General features: G+C 43.4%; 1 protein-coding gene across 1 annotated transcript in view; it reads right to left on the bottom strand.

Moving 5' to 3' along the window:
• LOC148526981 (centrosomal protein of 192 kDa-like) overlaps window positions 1-20,305 on the bottom strand; it is a 207,086-nt gene that overhangs the window by 30,135 nt on the left and 156,646 nt on the right. Inside the window, exons 18-21 of the mRNA XM_088469516.1 lie at window positions 16,045-16,178; window positions 14,739-15,735; window positions 11,467-11,593; window positions 10,585-10,747 (exon numbers count right to left, since the gene is read on the bottom strand). Coding sequence (XP_088325642.1) covers window positions 10,585-10,747; window positions 11,467-11,593; window positions 14,739-15,735; window positions 16,045-16,178 — 1,421 coding nt within the window. The remainder of the gene's footprint in view (window positions 1-10,584; window positions 10,748-11,466; window positions 11,594-14,738; window positions 15,736-16,044; window positions 16,179-20,305) is intronic.

Here is a 20,305-nt window from a genome sequence, read left to right as displayed (position 1 = left end):
GGACCACTAACTGCAGTTTTGTTTGAGGTTTGTAGATGATCTTGCAAAGCATCAAGTTGTGGACTACACAAATATTTCCTCAAGTAGCCAAAGTAGCCATTGTTATAATCTCTAGAACCCACTGATCCTTGAAGGAATGTGTCAACATGTCTGCATATTACAAAGTTCTGCCCCCTACTGATGTTGGAAGAGATGGATCCTGACAATTATGATTGCAGTGGCCACCGATTCTGCCTCCCATTTTTGATCTTGAAGCTCAAAAGGTCTGACTAGAAGTAGAAGGAAAGTTCAGCTGTTCTCTTGTATTCCAGATAACAGTTATAACTTTTTGCATTTTTAAACTGCTGACCCAGAGTACTATAGAAATGCACTTTCCATCACTTAAGCAAACTAATAGCTAATTCTCCACAAAATGATTTCTAAACAATGATACTACTTTCTTCCCCCCCAAAAAAAAAGAAAAAAAAAAAAAGCCCTTAATATAAAAGCTATATTTAACTATATTTAGACTGCGTGTCTACTGTCTAGTGATGTAGCTAAAGGGCTTTTATAGCCACTATAGGAGGATGCCATTGCCCTAGAGGAGATTACAATGGTGTAAGACAATTCACTTAGAAACGTAACATTCCTTTGAATAGTTCCTATCCTTCTTATAAGTTATTGGGTCCTCGAAATCTGTCTGAAGAGTTTCTTGATACAGTAGTTAAAGGACTGTGTAAAGAGTCTAAAGCAATACTGGACACTAAGCAGTTGCTGAAGAAATCGGCCTTTAAAAAGAATTCTGTATTTGTACGTCCATCAGGTCTCCAGTGGAAGTGCAGATCTACTAGACAAGCTACTGTAGCTATTGCTGCATTTACTTCCCTTTCAGTAACCTACATTATTAAATGAATACCAGTCTGACACTTGTGAAAATGCATCCACTGTGTCAAGATTAAAGACTTAATTAATATTTGATTTATAACCCATTTTCTTAAACAAGCTTCTCCAATCAGATTTCTGGTCAGATATTGCGGTTTATAAAAATTGATTTAGAAATATTTTTATAGAACATTATTTAAACCAAATTTCCTGGGTGCTTCTTCACTAGAGGATATGTCAACAGTACCAGAGATGAGAATTTTAATTCAAGAGAGAACAACTATTTGAATTTTTGCACTTTAAGAGCATTATCTTTTAACCATTGTTTTTAAAATAATAATCTTCCCTGGTGATAAAAAATTTCTTCACCCAGGCAATTACAGCTGTAAGACAAATGTCAAAGTCAAATAATTGGATATGATCGCTTTACAATTATTATCTGACAATATAGGTCTATGGTCTGACGACGTATTACTAGGACGCTAATTTGCGTCGGTGCAATCCAATGCGCACAAATGCAAATTCACAACACACATACACTGACACACACGTATTATATATATATATATATATATATATATATATATATATACACAAACTAGCAACAATGGACCGGCACTTCAGTATATAGACAGCGGCTACTTGGTTGCCTTCAGCAGTATAAAAGACAATAGAACAAAAAAGCTGCGGCACTCCAAGATTGGTGAAATAAGTAATGCTGTATTTAAGCCGACGTTTCAAAGCCTTCAGGCCTTTTTATCAAGGCACATACAGTGTGTCAACAAACAGATACACATAAACGATCTTACCTTAAGTAGGCAAGGCACCACACTCGTCTGCTGCAGACCGGGGAGAGGGGCCCGTCACGTGTTCCGGGACGTCCCTGAAAGATGACATCACAGCGCTGACGGGTTGCCATGGCAACCCGCTAGATGTCGGAAGAGTCTCCCCGGTCTGCAAAAGCAGAACAGAGACACATCAAGAAGATTAACATCTGAAAATACACATGGGGGGATATGTAGAATACACAAAAAACAGTACCTGAGGACTATGATAAAAGTAATTTTACAGGCACATATCTCCATTGATATAACTAAACACAATAATACCCACACTGATACTGCAAGTAATACTAGTCAAAAAAACGAGGGGAATCGTGAGAGACTCTCTAAACCTCCGAAGGGTAACAAACAACGGATCACACACAGACAAACACCCACACTATACAACCATAAACATGGACACCAAATAGCAAAATATAGTTCCTAACAAGGACTCAATACAAGAGTTTTCCAGCTCTGTCCCCTCCCCGAATAGATACCGGAACATGGTCAATGACCATGTGACGGAGAGAGGCTACCGTGTGGCCCTGTTGCAAAAATTGGCGTGCCACCGGCTGGTCAGAAGATCTTTTAGCCAACGCTGCTTTAATTGAGGATCTGTGTACCGCCATCCTTTCTCTCACAGTCCGCGTGGTTTGTCCTACGTAATAAAGACCACACGGGCAGATAATTATGTAAATTACGAAAGATGATAGACAATTCAAGATATAGTTGATATTAAATCGTCTCTCATTATGAGAATGTTTAAAAGATTCACCGGTACAGGGGACAGAGCTGGAAAACTCTTGCTCCTGGAGACTAGATGGATCCATCAACTCGGCACAATTGCCCCCCTGGGACTTAATGAAAAAAATATGAGATATGGTAAGAACTTACCCTTGTTATCTCTATTTCTACGAAGTCCATAGGGTTCCACAGGATACCTTGGGGTATAGGTGATGACGTCAGTCTTCAGGCACCACAGAGTTAAAGTTTTCAGCCTCCCAGGGTGCATCTGGGTCCCTCTCCTATACCCCGCCCCCGGGCCAAGGCATCTCAGTTACGTCACAAGCCATAGGCCGGAGGAGGAGAAGAAAGAGAGAAAAAAAAAAAAAAAAATCTGGACACTCACAGGAATCACATTCTCACCATAGGGAGACGGAAAAACCGGTGACCAGAATAAAGCCCATCTGCAGTACAGGTGCGACAGGGCGGGAGTCCTGTGGAACCCTATGGACTTCGTAGAAATAGAGATAACAAGGGTAAGTTCTTACCATATCTCATATTTTCTACTTCAGGGTCCATAGGGTATCCACAGGATACCTTGGGGATGTCCCAAAGCAGTATCCTTTAAGGGTGGGGACGCTCCTGTGCTGAGAGGAGAATCCGCCGCCCGAAGGAAGCATCCTGAGAGGCAAAGATGTCAAAAGCGTAATACCTCACAAAGGTATTGACAGAAGACTACGTAGCAGCCTTGCAGATCTGAACTGCAGAGGGACCACGTCTAGCTGCAAATGAAGGACCCACAGACCTAGTGGAATGAGCCCTCACCAAGGAGGGAACTGGAAGACCTTCATGATGATAAGCTTCTGAAATTGCCATACGAATACAGCCTGCCAAAGTCTACTTTGAAGCAGGCCAACCCTTTTTACGGAAGCCATAGAGGACAAACAAGGCGTCCGACTTCCTAAAAGAAGAAGTGCGGTCAACATAAATTCTCAATGCCCGCACAACATCCCAAGTGGCGTCACCCACTGAAAGTCCAGGTGAATTGAAAGCCGGCACAACAATTTCTTCATTGATGTGAAAACTGGATACCACTTCGGGAAGGAATCCCGGACGAGTGCGAAGCACCGCCCTATTCCTATGAAAAATCAGAAAAGGGGGTCTACAAGAGAGAACCCCTGAATCCGAAATCCGTCTGGCCGAGGCAATGGCCAGAAGGAATATGGTTTCAGCTGTAAGCCATTTAAAGTCCACTGAGTCCAGTGGTTCAAACGGCGGCCCCTAGAGAACTCTCAGGACCACAGCCCAATTCCAAGGCGCCACCGGTGGAACAAAAGGTGGCTGAATGCGAAGAACACCTCGCATAAAGGTGTGCACATCAGAGAGCGCAGCAATCCTACGATGAAACCAGACTGACAGGGCAGACACCTGCACTTTCAGAGAAGCCAGGCGAAGCCCATGATCCAGTCCAGCCTGTAGGAAAGCCAACACCCTAGACAGGCGGAACTCCCTAAGGGAATACCCTCTAGTTCTACACCACCGGAAGAAAGTATGCCACACACGATGGTAGATTCTTGCCGAGGAAGGTTTACGAGCTCTTAGTATGGTTTGCACCACGGAGCTAGAAAAATCCTCTGGACCTTAGCATGACCGTTTCAACAGCCACACCGAGTCAGGTCCGGGTGAAGACAAGGACCCTATGACAGCAGATTCGGTCGTAATGGTAACCTCAGAGGAACGTCTACTGACAGACTCTAGAGGTCGGAGAACCAGTGCCGTCTGGGCCACTCGGAAGCTATCAACAGTAGCGTACCTCCTTCTTGATTTGAATTTCCGTAATACCCGCGGAAGGAGGGAAAACGGAGAGAAAAGGTAGGCAAACTGGAACGTCTACTAGACGGACAGGGCATACACCAGAGACGCCTTTTCGTCTCATGTTCGAGACCCGTACACCGGCAACTTGTTGTTGTGCCGGGACGCCATGAGGTCTATCTCTGGAAGACCCCACTTGTCCACCAGACTCCGAAAGACGTCCTGGTATAAAGACCACTCTCCCGGTTCCTCCTTGCTGGTTTAAATAGGCCACCGTGGTGGCGTTGTCCGACGGGACCCTGGAGAACTGGCTGTGCCCGTTGGAGAGCTCTTGACACCGCATGGAGCTCCAAAATGTTTATTGGAAGCCCCGCTACCGCCCGAGTCCACCTGCCCTGAAACAAGTGTGGACCCGTGACAGCTCCCCAGCACCGGAGACTGGCGTCCGTTGTTAACAAGACCCAGTTCGCCACCCAGAACGGGCGACCCTTGTTGAGGTGGGTCGTCTACAAACACCAGGTTAGAGACAGGCGAACATCCGGAGTGAGCCCCATCGTCTGGGACTTGAGACACTGAGGCAATCCATTCCATCTGGACCGGATCAATAGCAGCAGAGGTTTGGAGTGACAATACCGACACCATTGAGCCCAATAACCTCTTTGCCAAGTGTATCGACACTCGACGACACTGCAGACAACTGCGCACCCTCAACTACAAAGCAAGGATCTTTGCCTCCGTCACAAAGATCCACTGCTGCCTGGAGTCCAATAAGGCCCCGAGGTGCAGGATCCTCTGAGACGGGGTGAGAGTGGACCTCTGCCAGTTTGTCAACCAGCCGTGACGTTGCAGTACCGCAATCGTCAGATCCAGATGGTGTAAAAGAAGCTCTGGAGACCCCGCTATCAACAGGAGGTCGTCCAGATAAGGCAACAGTCGGACTCCCTGCGTCCGCAGGAGAGCCGCCATGACCTTGGTGAATACCCGTGGAGCAGTCACCAGGCCAAAAGGCAGTGCCCGGAACTGGAAATGTTCGTTGCAGATTGCCAATTTGAGGAACTGCTGATGGCGCAAAAGAATAGGGACATGCAGGTAAGCGTCCTGGATGTCCAATGACACCATGTAGTCCCCAGGTTCCAGTGCCAGAATAATGGACCGCAGGGTCTCCATCCGAAACAGAGGCACCCTCAAGGACTTGCTGAGGGCCTTTAGGTTTAGTATTGAACGGTAAGACCCATTGGGTTTCTGCACCAAAAATAGAATGGAATAGAAACCCAGGCCCCTCTGGGAAATTGGAACATGCACTGCGACCAGCACCGGGCGAACTGAAGCAGGCGCACCCCACTTTGGGGTCCCCCAAAAGGAGGCCTGGACCGTCAGGCCGCAGGTTTGTTATCTGACCTAGGAGCCGGACGTCTGGTACTCCAGACCTGTTTCTTGGGCTTGGACAATTTCTTGGCCCCAGCCTGCCGTGGAAAGGACTGTACTTTAGGCCTACCTTGGGCCCTGTGAGGCCAAAAGGACGACCCACCAGCACTAGAAGGAATCGTAGCAGTCAGAAGACATGCAGATTTTGCTGCTGCCAACGTAACTACAATTTTGTCCAGATCTGGACCAAATAGTACCTGTCCAGACCTTCTAATCCCTTTTTGGAATCCGCGTCCGCTTTCCAAGAACGCAACCATAAGGTGCGACGAGCAGCCACAGCTGCAGAGGAGATCCTAGAGGTGAGCATACAAATATCTAAAGCCGCTTCATTAATGTAAGTGGCCGAGTCTCGGAGATTGCCCACCAACTCGGTCTGTTCAGCCGAACAGTCAGAGTCCAAAGACGCCTCCAAATTATCCGCCCAGCGCTCCATAGCTCTGGCTACCCAACACACGGCCAGAGCCGGTCTGGATGCTTCCCTGCAAGGGAATAAACGGATTTGAGGCAGATCTCCACCTTGCGGTCAGTGACATCCTTCAAGGATGACATCGAAGGCATAGGCAACGTGGCACTTTTGACTAGGCGTGTGACATGTGAATCCACTTGCGTAGGGGATTCCCGCTTAGAAAAATAATTGACCGCAAACGGATAAGCCACGGCTAAGCGTCTCTGGGGCTGAAACCGTTTACCTGGATTTTTCCACGCCTCCTCTAAATGATCCACTAATTGATCAGAAAGAGGGAAAACCGTAGCCTCACCCTTAATATCCTTAAAAAGGCATATATGAATGTGGCCACCAAAGGATCAATATCCTCAATAACTAAAGCCGAGCGGACCGCTCGAATAAGACCAGGGATATACACCTTGGACTTAGCGTCCGGCTCTTTGGTACGGAGAGGTTCTTGGTCAGATAGATCCAGAATCTCCCCATGATCTGACGTCTCATTGTCATCCCCATAAGGAGCAGATAAAGACGCCACCGGCCGTTATGAGGCCGCAACACAGACTCCCCCTGTAAAACATCGGACAATTGCTGAACCGATGTAGTTAAGAGTATTAACCCACGCAGGCTCCGGAGAAACCTGGGAAGGGACAGGGAGACTGTGGGGTACCATCAATTGTCTCGGGAACTCCCACATGGGTGACGACACCACTGACTGCTGGGACAAACCCGTCTGGGTAAACACAGGTGGCGGAGCTAGCTGGCCCACAAGGGTTGTAAGCGCCTTAGCGAAACAAGCCCAGGGAGGTTCCTGTACCGGGACCGTGACCATAATCGGCCGTGACAGTGCCAGGCACTGGGGGCATAACCCCTCCGCGTTACCCTCCCCCTCCGCTATTGGTACCTTACATTTAGTACACATGAGCTGGAGAGGAAAATCAGTCTCAGACATGATGGTAAGTATGTGACACTCACACCTATACGTATTGGTATAGTGTGAATAACACCCTGCACACCGCGCACCGCAAGGGCTTTGAGCAGAGCAAGATCAGGGACAGTAATAAAGCTGACAGTAGAAAGTGAAAGTACAGACAGCAGGCTAGCAGTTCAGTCACATACAATGCAGAAGAAACAAATCCCTGCACTATTAGCGCTGATTCTCAACTACTCAGACCCTCAGGCTGGTAGGACTCAGCGCTGCATACACTGACCTGTGACAAACAGAGGAGAGGTATGCTGGGGGACCCACCCAGACCGCAATGCCACCGCTCACAGGCTTCCAGCAGTGTTCACCATGCTTTAAAGATGGCCACCGAGGAGCAGAAGATGAAGGAGGCCGGCCTGGGGAGGACAGCTGACACACTGTGGCCAATCAGGCAGAGCAGAGAGGCTGTGTGCAGCAGGGGAGGCGCCGGCTGTGAGACAGGGAAAGCGCGCTCCCCTGGCATGCATTTAACCCCTGGGACGCCGCAGCGCATGCCGCTCAGCAGCGGCCCGCTGTCCCAGGGGGTAGTGGAAGCGCAGGTTGGTCGCCTGGCTCCACGCTGCAGCCAGTCCCCAGGGAGCCCCCTGCCTGGGGACTCAGGACCATGTTACCAGCGGGGACCCACCGCGGGACCCCGCTGCTTACCTGCATCCCCTTGGATCCGGCCATGGTCCAAAACATCTGGGGACACCGCTAGCCGTGACCCCAGATGTCTACCAGCATCCCCGGATCAGTACCGGCGTTCTGGTACCGGCGGGGTGTAGGGGAGACGGCATGGACGTCAGTACTGACTGTCCATGCTGTACTCCCAGATGTTCAGCCAGCGCTGCCTTTAAAAGAAACTTCAGGGGCTCTTCATAGCCCCCCTCTGCACAGTGCCTCCGACTCCGGCCAGGCACCGACGAAACTGAGATGCCTTGGCCCGGGGGCGGGGTATAGGAGAGGGACCCAGATGCACCCTGGGAGGCTGAAAACTTTAACTCTGTGGTGCCTGAAGACTGACGTCATCACCTATACCCCAAGGTATCCTGTGGATACCCTATGGACCCTGAAGTAGAAATTAATTGGAATATGCTTAAACCATAATCATGATAATACTCTTGTATTGAGTCCTTGTTAGGAGCTATATTTTGCTATTTGGTGTCCATGTTTATGGTTGTATAGTGTGGGTGTTTGTCTGTGTGTGATCCGTTGTTTGTTATCCTTCGGAGGTTTAGAGAGTCTCTCACGATTCCCCTCGTTTTTTTGACTAGTATTACTTGCAGTATCAGTGCGGGTATTATTGTGTTTAGTTATATCAATGGAGATATGTGCCTGTAAAATTACTTTCATCATAGTCCTCAGGTACTGTTTTTAGTGTATTCTACATATCCCTCCATGTGTATTTTCAGATGTTAATCTTCTTGATGTGTCTCTGTTCTGCTTTTGCAGACCGGGGAGATTCTTCAGGCAACTAGCGGGTTGCCATGGCAACCCGTCAGCGCTGTGACGTCATCTTTCAGGGACGTCCCGGAACACGTGACGGGCCCCTCTCCCCGGTCTGCAGCAGGCGAGTGTGGTGCCTTGCCTACTTAAGGTAAGATCGTTTATGTGTATCTGTTTGTTGACACACTGTATGTGCCTTGATAGAAAGGCCTGAAAGCTTTGAAACGTCGGCTTAAATACAGCATTACTTATTTCACCAATCTTGGAGTGCCGCAGCTTTTTTGTTATATATATATATACACACACACACAAAGACGCTCATATGCGTATTCACATACATACACATAGACGCACATTTGCTATTTCAATACACAGACACACATATGCGAACGCACACATATCAAATGGTTCCCACACTTTATAGTTAATAACCAGAGTTAAAGGTATTGTTAGCTAATAATTATGATGTGAAATATACTTAAAGGAGATCCAAGGTTCAGAATATAGTGGACATGTCATGTTTGGTATCATACTAAATCCCTATTTGCAGACATCCGTTTCCATCGGCAAAGAAGTCGCATCATACGTCCGCTAGTTATGGATGACAGGGAGTTATTGAGTAGAATCCTATTACTTGTATGCAGTGTTGTAGCCAGTTTTAACCAGTTCTTCGGCGGGAAGCTACACAATGTGACTGTTGAAAGACTGAGCCATACCCCTGATGACACCGTATGAACTGACCAATGACCAGAAGCAAGAACCAATGAAAACCTGTCAATTTGTCCCTTTGTTAACTCTGAAACCTGTAAGGTATATAGGCTTGTGTCCTGACCCCAGTGCACAGACATCTTCTTTGCGACCACAGACTTCTGGACTGAATGACTGTATACTGGGACCAGTGCGCATGTATCGACTACTATTTTATTACTTTTTACTCTAATTGTTAAACTTGCATCGTGTTACCCCTTTTTACATAAAAAAACTTTTGTGCTTTGGAACCACACGATTAGACTGGAAAGCAATTCTTTCTTAAGCGACTTGCACCGCAAATTAGTGACTGAACGGCATTCATACAAATTATTGTATTTGATCGGGAATTACATTTAAAACAAACAACTCTTCTATTTCCACAATGAAAAAAAAGTTTTACCACGTGTAGCACACATCTTGTGAAACGGTATCTTCATTACCACAGGAGCTACAATCATATTGATAAAAATCTACAACTGTCCAATTAATGAAATACAGGAATAGGAAAAAATCCCTAAAATAGGCACTTACTTTAAGGGGATGTTTCAAACTCATTGAAGCAAGCATCCTCCAAATACCCTGACATGGTCTTATAGGATTACAGAACTTTGAAAAGTTCTGGTTCTCCTTAAGCGGGACCACAGCCTATCCCCGATGCATATAGACTACCACTTAAAAGGTCTGTATGCACAAAAGCTACTGTACTTCTGAAATTGAGATCTTTTTAAATTTATTTGCTACTAAAACTGCTCTGTAAAGAAGCAGACTGGTTCACCTGCGTAGAAAGTGTTTCCTTGGTTTTGCAACATAAAAGTGGAATTGCCCAAGTCTTCGTAATATACAGTACCATCCAACTGGCAATTTTTTACATTCCGGTCTTTAACTACAGAGGAGCTAACCCACTGTAATGGTTGCCTTGGAGTAATAAAGAATGAAAAATGGTTTTTAAGAAGTGTTCAGAAAAACATGACCTAGATCTCCCCGCTGCAATGAAAATTTTCTAGCAACAACCCAACACTAATTTGGAGGTGTTCAAACTGACGCTGCTTTGCTTTTGTTTTTTTAAAGCAATTAGGGGCTTTAATTACATTTATCATGCTATTGTTTGTATTATTCTTACTTTTATTATATGTAACTTACTGACATTAATACAACAATTATACCATCATTTATTATAGCTTTACCTCAGCAGCAGAGGTCACTTACTGATCATGACACCATCTCCCTGCCCATTAACTATGGAGAACAGCCCTTGTATAACGCTACCACACTCACCTCCTATAAGCAGCACTCCAACAGATAGATGAGTATAGAGAGTAGGGATTATAATTTCTCACCTTTTTTTTCTCGGGACTTTGAATATTGGTATTCTGTAATGTACACTCTGTGGCTGAAACATATGTTAGTCTGCTCAAGCTAGGACTAAGACATGATGATTCAGGAGATAAACCAGCATTTGAAGATCTCTCCACTGATACACTTTCTGGGGATACACCAGACCTTTGGGGGAAAAACAAACAAAAAAAAAACTATTTATTAACACTACAAAAATATAAAAATAAATCACAAGGCAAATAATGAATTCCATCAAAAATAAATAGCTCCCTCTTTATATTGCCACCATAACTCTCCATACTGTGTAATAGTTATCCATTACCAATCCCGTATTTTTTATTTTTTTTTAAACAAAGGCCACTCCAAATCAATTGTTTTAAAACCTCAATATAGAAAGAAACTAACACAACAGGATTAGAAAAAAAACACTGCGCACTATTGTCATAACAGTGATTACAAAGTACTAAAAGTCAACAATTATCCCTTGCACTGTACTATTCCCAGTACTTATTTGTTGGTATAATATGTATGGAACACTTCTATAATAAATAAAGTTAAGCACCTCCAAGCAAGTAACACCATAAATTGTGTATAAAGCAAGATTTTTAGAATACAACATAATTCACCTCTTTATTTTTAATCTAGATCATGGTTAGCGTGCAACAATGATATTATAATGCAGGGTACAGATTGGCAGTCTGCTTTTCAATGTCCACAACATCACGAGATTGGTGTTATAAGCCATGAGGAGGAGAATGAATAATAACAAAATCTCCATTAGCTGATTTTTCATTATTCACAAGGATGACTAATAACCAAAATTAGTAACAGACATTATAAACTGCCAACATTCCCCAAAAATAAGGTAATTTAACACAGATTACCTGTCATCAGGTATCTTCAATGAATCCTGGCTAGGAGAAGAATGAATCAAAGGACAAGTAGATGGTCGAAAACTGTACTGCTCCTCTTCAATTGCCTGAGCAGTATAGTCAAGAAAAGCTTTACAATCTGGTGAGACATGATTTTACAGGTAATGTACATCACATCGACACCAGATCCCTTCCCAACAAACAATGTATGCAGTTTCAAATTAAACCAGCAAATCGTTCTAATCAACAATTAACCACAAATCTATTGTAGTGGTTGCATTAACTACCAATTGATCGTACAGTGACTCAATGATCATGTGCACCCACTCTTAATAAATAGATGTCCCAAATTTGCATTCAGCCAAGACAAAAGTCAGCATGCTACATTTCAAAACGCTGCAAAACTGTGCCAAATAATGATTTTTCATTTTTAATAATATATCTGCTATGTACAAAGGGGAACTCGCAGGGACAACGGTTGCGATAAGTACTGTCCCTGTGAATTACATCCCCAGCATTTTGTATAAATCTTGACTTGGCTTCTCTGGGGAAGGCTGACACAGCACATGCGCACACCATCAGTCTCCGTCGCTGGCCGAAGGCTGCGGCAGAGAGAGATCAAAAGATCCCTTTCCTGCTCGTAAGCCTCAACAGGCTTTAAGCAGTTTACACCATCTCAGATAGTGTAAACGGATGGGCCAAACACCATTTCTGTGAAATCAACTGCATTGTGCAATTAGTACATAGCAGCAATTCATAAAAAATTATGCAGAAATTGCAGTTTCTACATGCCTGTTGCTCTGCGGGGGATTCAATTAATTTAAAAATGTTTTCGCTGAACATTTTTAAACAGCTACTCTAAATGTAAGGTTTAAAAAAAAACAAAAAACATTGATATGACATTCAAGAATTTAATAAACCTAATAAGGGCGTGATACGTAACAAGTTTACGACATGGAGAACTTTGCAAATTCACACGCATCTAAATGGTTTGAGCCACACAAAGTGTGACCCTAACCCCTCTCCAAATCTTTGGCAGTATAAACACCCTGTATTAAACATCCTGATCTTAAAAAGTGATGGAAATGGTACCAAAAACAAGTTGCATTTATTCCTTTGGAGACCAAATGTATTTAAACGCCTATGTGACGCCACCTTAAAAAGCACATGTGACTGACAGCTGCTAAGAAGCCCACCTTAAGCAAGGTTACTGTAACTCCTTGATTACAATACAGTTTTTTTTTTCCATTTTCTTTAGACTTTCACATAATGACAGTAAATTAACTTGTCCCATGTGATTTCACCGCAATACAAATGAAATCACCACATCATCTGTGTAGCTCTAGGAATTTTAATCACACCTTTAGAATGAAAACAATCTTCTAACATTTTATGTACTTCGTTTTCATCTAAAGCCGGTACCCAGTAAGCCAGTACACACTATGATATACAACACGATACATCATTCCGAGAAAGATTGGAACAATATATCGTGTGCATAGTATAGGGTGTACACTTTAATGCGCATGCAAACTTGTCATAGTTTGTGCTACACAGCAGATGGGACGATGCAACGATCGACGCCATGCTGCTAAAAGCAGCATGGATCTATAGATCTTGCAGTCGTACAGCGGACCGTATAGTGTGTATGGCACGCACAATATATTGTGCCGTCGGCTGGGTACACATCGCACAATGTGTACCCTGCTTAAAGGGCATTGTAGGTGTGAAAGTTTTAAAGTATCCCTCCTCTTTGCAGGCTATATAACATTTTCGGGGCGTTTCAATTGTTTTAGCAGGCGGGTGGTAGTGTCGGGCGCTCAATGGAGCAAATCAATTGTTGCTTTTTTAGGGCGCAAACAGCCGCCGTTGTGGCATTTCTGCTCACCACGTACTGAGTAGGTGTGCAGAAATGTACAATAAATACTGGTTTTGGGTGCCCTAACCTGGACTTGACAGGTTTAGCCGTTTTACATGGCTAAACCCGGTCTAATTGCAGACGAAAAGCACGATAAATTAATGGGTACTCAAAACAATTGAATTGTAACACTGGGCTCCCATTAATTACAGCGACAAACAATTTAATCGCTTCCTGTGAACTGCCCTAATACCCCTGTCGGCACAGCTATTTCACCATCTTTTTAAGTCTTAACAAGCATACGGATACATACATATTATATATATATATATATATATATATATATATATATATATATACACATATATACATACATACATACATACATACACAGTCAATTTTAAGCCGGCACTCCACAAAAAGTAATGGATACTCGCCCTGGTGCCCTCAGAGGTGTAGGAACCTGATGTATTGGATAGGAGCCAGCGGCACTCCAGGGACATCCAAATGTAGACTCATAACACAACAGTGTTGTTGATTCAACGTTTCAGTCAGTGAAGACTTATCAAGATTCTTGCTCAAAGTCTTCATTGACTGAAATGTCGAATCAACGACACTGTTGTGTTATGAGTCTTCTTTTTGATGTCCCGTGAGTGCGGCCGTCTCGTCTCCTTGTGTGTCTCTCTCTACTGTATATATCTATCTATAATTCTATAGAAATATATATATATATATATATATATATATATATATATATATATATATATATATATACATACACACACACACACACACACACACACACACAGGTTGAGTCTCCCATATCCAAAATGCTTGGGATCAGGGGTATTTTGGATATCGGAATATTCCGTATTTTAAAATATTTGCAAACCATATTGAAAAGTCTTAGGAATAGGGCCCAAATCTTAACACAGAATGCATTTATACTTTATATACACCTTAAACACACAGCCTGCAGTTCATTTTATACAATATTTTCAATAATTTTGTGGCTCAAACAAAAAGTTTGTGTACATACATGAATTTTATCTGTTTCATATACACCTTATACACACAGCCTATAGGTCATTTTATACTTCATTTTTAATTATTTTGTGCCTTAAACAAAGTTGGTGTACAATGAACCATCAAAAATTTCACTCTCAGTCATGCTAAAAATATTCCGTATTTCGGAATATTTGGATATGGGAGACTCAACGTACGCGTGTGTGTATGTGTATATATATATATATACATACATACACACACACACACATATATATACACATATATATACACATACATATACATATACACACGCACATACATTTACACACACACACACACACACACACACGTCAATCCATTTAAGGAAGCAAAACCAAAATTATAATATATTTGTATATTTGTCAGTTAAAAGGCTTACCATTATCCTTCTGCAGTATTCCATCAGGAGATGGCTGGAAAGTAACATGCTTTTGGGTACTACCTTCATGGACATTATGGGAATTCTTATTTGCTGGCTGATAGGTTCTATCATTTGACAAATGAGAACCAGATCTTCTAGGTGACTTTAACATCTTCCGATGGCTCGGACCACTAGATTTCAAGCAACTATTTTCTTTTTGGCTGACTTTGTGGCCTGGAAACTGGCAGCCTCTCTTTGCTTCACTTTCTGAAAAATTTGAAGTCATAGTAGATGGAGCAGTAGTGGAGGAATAGTTTTTCTTTAACATCTTTTCCTTATCATGTTCTTTTATTTTACTGGCACTTGCCCCAACTGGGTCAGAAAGCTTATAGGCTCCTAGACTGGACGCAGACAGTTCTGCAGAATTTAATGCACTGTTCCTCAAACATGAAGGGTTGTCCATAGTTTTGCAATTGTTTCTAAGACACACACTGTGATTCACTGCAACACCTTTAAAGACATCATTTACAAGCTGAGGTTTAACACACTGTGCTTGAACTTCCCTGGAATTCTCAAGTACTCTCAAGTCTTGCTTTTGAACATCTGTAATATTCCCCAGAACTGCAGCAGAATCTTGTAGTGGCTGCTTGAACCCTAGAGATATATCCCAAGTACAATCCTTAACAGAGTTTGCAAAGCTTTCATATTCAGTGTCTTGACCACTGTTATTTGTAGCTTTCAGGTACCTCTCCATATCAACAATATTTTCAGGGCTACTCTTTCCTAGGGATGAATGCAAGAAACTATTTATGGATTGTTGATGTTCTGAAGTTTCCTCTGCAGAATACATTTTTTTATGTTTATTTGACAGTGCTATTAACATAGCTGCCAACTCAGACGGATTTGCACTGCAAGATGCATTTGCAATAGCCGACGCAATTGTACTCATATTAAGTAAAGTCACATCAGAGGTTTGTTCAGATTTCAGACTGTTTCCTTTTCTGAAATGCTGGCCCTATATGAAATAATAACATTCAAATTAATACCAGAATTAAAATTTACAATTCAAAAGAAAATTCTTAAAGTATGCATGTCAATAACTGCAGTAGCTAGAGCAAAATATTTAACTACGACACTTCAAAATCTGGTTATTGCTAAAAAAATTTATTCTAACCCAGTAGCAATGTAACTAGCTAAAGTAAACCACCTATTAACCAATACATACAGCCAGAATGACAATCAATCATTCTCAAGACAACATTGTGGAGGTAGCTTTAAAAAATTTTTTTTAACATTCGTAAATATACTTAAAATACAGCTGTACCTCTGCATTTGATGCTAAACTCTCTTTGTGCTCTTCTTCAACATGTTTATCTGTATCCTGCTTACGGTCTTGTGCTTTTACATCAAATGTAGCACATGCAAACTTCTGATCATCTGGTAAACACCCAAGTTCCTCTAGATAAAAGCAGAAAATATTCAAAATGTATGTTAGTAAATTAGTAATTTTTTTGCATGTTTTTTCTATGTACACAACAGGAAAACAGACGTTTGAGCCTGTGGGGGACAAAAACAAAGGTTTTAGATGATTTTGTGTGTGTTTACCCATGCTGGACTGTCAGGGAATCCACTTTTTCCTTTTTCTTACCTGGATAATAAAATGGCACCTGGGCTAAAAGGTCACTTTTTTTAATAAAAGCCACAATGGACCTAATGAAATTCTGAGAAATGCAGTGGAAGTTTTTTAATTGGTGGAGTGAGTACAACACACTGGCTACACGTGGTAAGAATATATTTATTTGTGAGATAATCAGCATCGGATTTATAATATAATTGTGTACCACAATAGTCTTGTTCAGTCCTGTGATACTAACAGCAAAGGACCCCTACCTGTTTTTCTTTCTGAAAACTGCGGCGGTGGTGGTGATTCTGACCAGAAACATTACCCAGGACAGTCATGGTGTGTTATTGACCAGAAGCAATCAATCTTGTTGTTCAACCTGATTGCAACATCTGACCACAATACATTGGAATACATCTGGGAGAAGATAACACTCTGCCGGGTGCAGGGTGTACCTGATAATGCAATCAGCCTCCCAGCCTATATTGTCAGAACATTTTGCTCTGCCCAGCGCTCAATGCAGTGGGTTCTCCTTCATGGGAACTTTTTGTGCATCCCTGGAGGCTAATATACACCATTGCTGTAGCTTTAATTAACTGAAACCAGCTGACCCAGAATTAGACCATTTAGCGCCACTCTAAACTCTATTTCATTTATGGGAAGTTTGACTTCCACAGGGGGAGGTGTTCAACATGTGTGCACACCAATGCATCCCATAGCTAGGGAGACTAAATAAACCCTAGCCTAGCAGGAGAGGAGGAAGAAAGTGCAGCCAGGAACACTGTAAATATGGGGACAGAGTGGATAATCGGGGAGACACTGAGGTGAACCGGCATATGCCGGGTCCCTTTACTAATGAATATAAATATATCTCTATCAGGATGGAAATATGTAAGAATATCTAAATTGCCGACACTCTGGTGAAATTTTTTTTTATGCTTCCCGCTCCCCATAGTGGCACCAGTACAATAATTACCAATGTGGGGCTGCTTTTCATTATAGCAGAAAGGGATCCAATAATTATGGTCTCCCTATTATAATGAAATCCAGGCAAGTTAATGATTTGGGGAAGGATATACATAGTGCAGAGCTGATAGTCTAAATTCTCACTCACACATGAATCAACTGAGTGATGACAAATAATGCTTAAAGACCAAAACACTGGAGGAGACCCATGCAAAGTATGTAAAAATGCACCTGTCATGATCTAATGGCCACTGTTCTTTTAATATCACATCCATGATAAATTTAAAATGACTGTATATATTGCCAACAGGAGAGCATTTAACATTGCACAAACAAATCAAAGTATGCAACATGATCATTGTAATGAATATATTCTGTACTTACACATGTTATGTTAGAGTTACAACTCCATACCCAAATGGTTTATAAAGTAAATAACCCATAATGGCCACACTAGGGAGATGTTATGATAAAGCTGGGTTTTAAAAGTGCACTTAACATTATGCTTAATAAGCTCTTTATGGTAAACTAAAAAAAAAGGGGATTTTTGGCTTACCTGAGTCCATGGGGGACACTGGGACTGTGGGTATAGGAGGAGCCAAATAGTTAAAGCTTGAAGCAACAGCACAGGCTCCTCCTCCCCTATACCCCAGCCAGTTAATACTAACAAAGCCCAAGGGGAGGGAGGAGGAGGAGAGGAAGAAGAGACCAAGCACACAGAAATCAGACATCAACAAGGATAGAAATCCGTGGCCAGCCAAGGGCGTGAAAATGGGCGCCTAGTGTCCCCCATGGACTCAGAAAAAGGAGTTACAGGTAAGACAAAATTCCCTTTTTTCTTCATCCAATGGGGACACTGGGCCTGTTGGTTGTCCCAAAGCTGTCCCCTTAAGGGAGGGAATGCACCTGTGCTGTGAGGAAGTCCCATCGCCAAGAATAGTACCTCATCTGATGAAGATATGCATTGAGGACCACGCAGAGGACTGGCAGCAATGACTGAGTGGAACGTACTCCAACTGAGGGCCTGATTCAGAGCCGGACGCTCTGACCAGAGCGCTTGCTCTGAATCAGGGCCCTCCTACATGAAAATGGAGCGGCCTCTTGGACACTCGCATAGCTGTGGGTGACCACCCACAGCTATAGCGAGCGTCCATGATGATGGTCGCGATGGTCAAGACCATCGCGACCATCGGGCTTGCGACGGAGACCGCAAACCGCAAACCCTGGAGTAATTTTGGCTCTATCAGAGCCAAAATCACTCCCACTGACATCACTACTGATGTCAGTGGGGCCGGCTTCAGACGGTAGGCGTTCCCATGGGAACGCCTCCGTCTGGCAGCCACGCCCACCAAAGGGGGCGTGCTGTCAATCAACATCGACAGCACGCCCTCTTTGGTGCGAGACCCGGAGCGACGGCTATCCCATCGCTAGCCGGGTCTCGCGCATGCGCACAACGGATCTCCCTCCGTCATTTGCAGTAGCGCACTATCAACCCGCTTGCGAGCGTCCTGCGCTCGCGAGCGGGTCTGAATGACCCCCTAAGTCCGGAATAGGCTTGTTCCAACAAGGGAAGCCAGATGAACAAAAAGTGAATATGACCTATGGAAATCCTGAAGCCAAAAGGGGGCTCACTCCACTTACAGCGAAACAGGGAAAGACCTCCAGTCCAAATTACCCATTCTTTAGAAGAGGGGGCACCACGATTTCCAAGTTGAGATGAAATGGAGAAGTCACAATAAGAAAACAGTCAAGACTAATGCAGAGGATTGCAGAGTGAGCTTCAGGTGTAGACCTGGGCTAAAATTTTAACCCCAGAGGATAGATTGCAAGGGGATAGGGGGTCTACCAACCACTGGCAAAGGTTCCCAACACCAAGGCTTACAAGGTGTAGCTGGGGTCACCAAAAAGGCAGATTTGCCTACCAGCCTAGCCAGCTGAAAACCGTTGGAAGCAGGAGCAGTGGTTGATAATATATCTACCAGAAGAAAGCTAAGAATCCTCTGACCATAGCAGGACCTGTCCACTCTGTAGGTCAGGCAGTGATAAACTAGGTAGCATGTCCCTGTATTTTCTCACAGCAATAGACTGGAAGATAGTCAGTGGCAGAGAAGTATGCTATAAAGACAATAAAGAAAGTGCCAATGCAGTGTAAATGACCTCTGTCGCCTTTTTTTTTGTAGTAGTATAAAAAAGACGCACAAAACAACGACTACTTATATACGTGTAGCAAACGTTGTGAGGAGACAATTCTTGTATAGGCTGCAAGGTAGTGACAAACAGAGAAATCTGTAAAGGTGCCCAGACACTAAACGACTCACAAATGATGCAATAACGTTAACGATATCCTTTGAACTCCCCGGAAGCTCCCTGGACAAATGGTATTGTGCATACGATTTACTAACAACCTATCGTGCTTCCTTAACGATTTCCAGTACATCGTTAAAGAGATTGTCAGATCTTACCTGCAGTAAGTAAGATCTGAAAATACGATTAACGACCCGCGGGACCGCACATGGAATAGTTATCGCTCAGTGGAAACTGCACGATTTGCACAAATTTGAACGATTTATCGTTACGATGCATCAAAATCGTGTAGATAATCGTCAAGTGTGGGGGCACCTTAAGGGACACATCATCTGAGCACTGTGGACCCTGGAGAGTAAAATGTACTCCCGTTGTTTTAGGGCATGGCCCTGACAAGGCAATTGCAACCTATCCTGTAGGATAATGAGGTGTATATTAATGTTGTAGCTCGAAAGAGATGCAATCAAGGGCATCAAGAGAAGATGTGGCCTTGGCAGCGCAAAGCGTGCTCCCTAGCTCTTAATGGAATGGTACCGAAGGTAGTTAATACACACCTATAAATAGTGGTATGCACCCTGTAGTATGAGCATGTATGTGTTTTGTAGTATAACTTGGAACATGTGGGTTCCCAAGTGCAAATTGCAGTCAGTAGACCTGAGAGCAGGAACCCACACATTGCAAACTGACAGACGTC

The sequence above is a fragment of the Taudactylus pleione genome, unplaced genomic scaffold (assembly GCF_031769625.1).
Source record: "Taudactylus pleione unplaced genomic scaffold, aTauple2 ptg000093l, whole genome shotgun sequence".
In the NCBI taxonomy this organism is placed as follows: Eukaryota; Metazoa; Chordata; class Amphibia; order Anura; family Myobatrachidae; genus Taudactylus; species Taudactylus pleione.
Note: the sequence above shows the minus strand (reverse complement) of the source record. Positions and strands in the feature narration are given on the sequence as shown.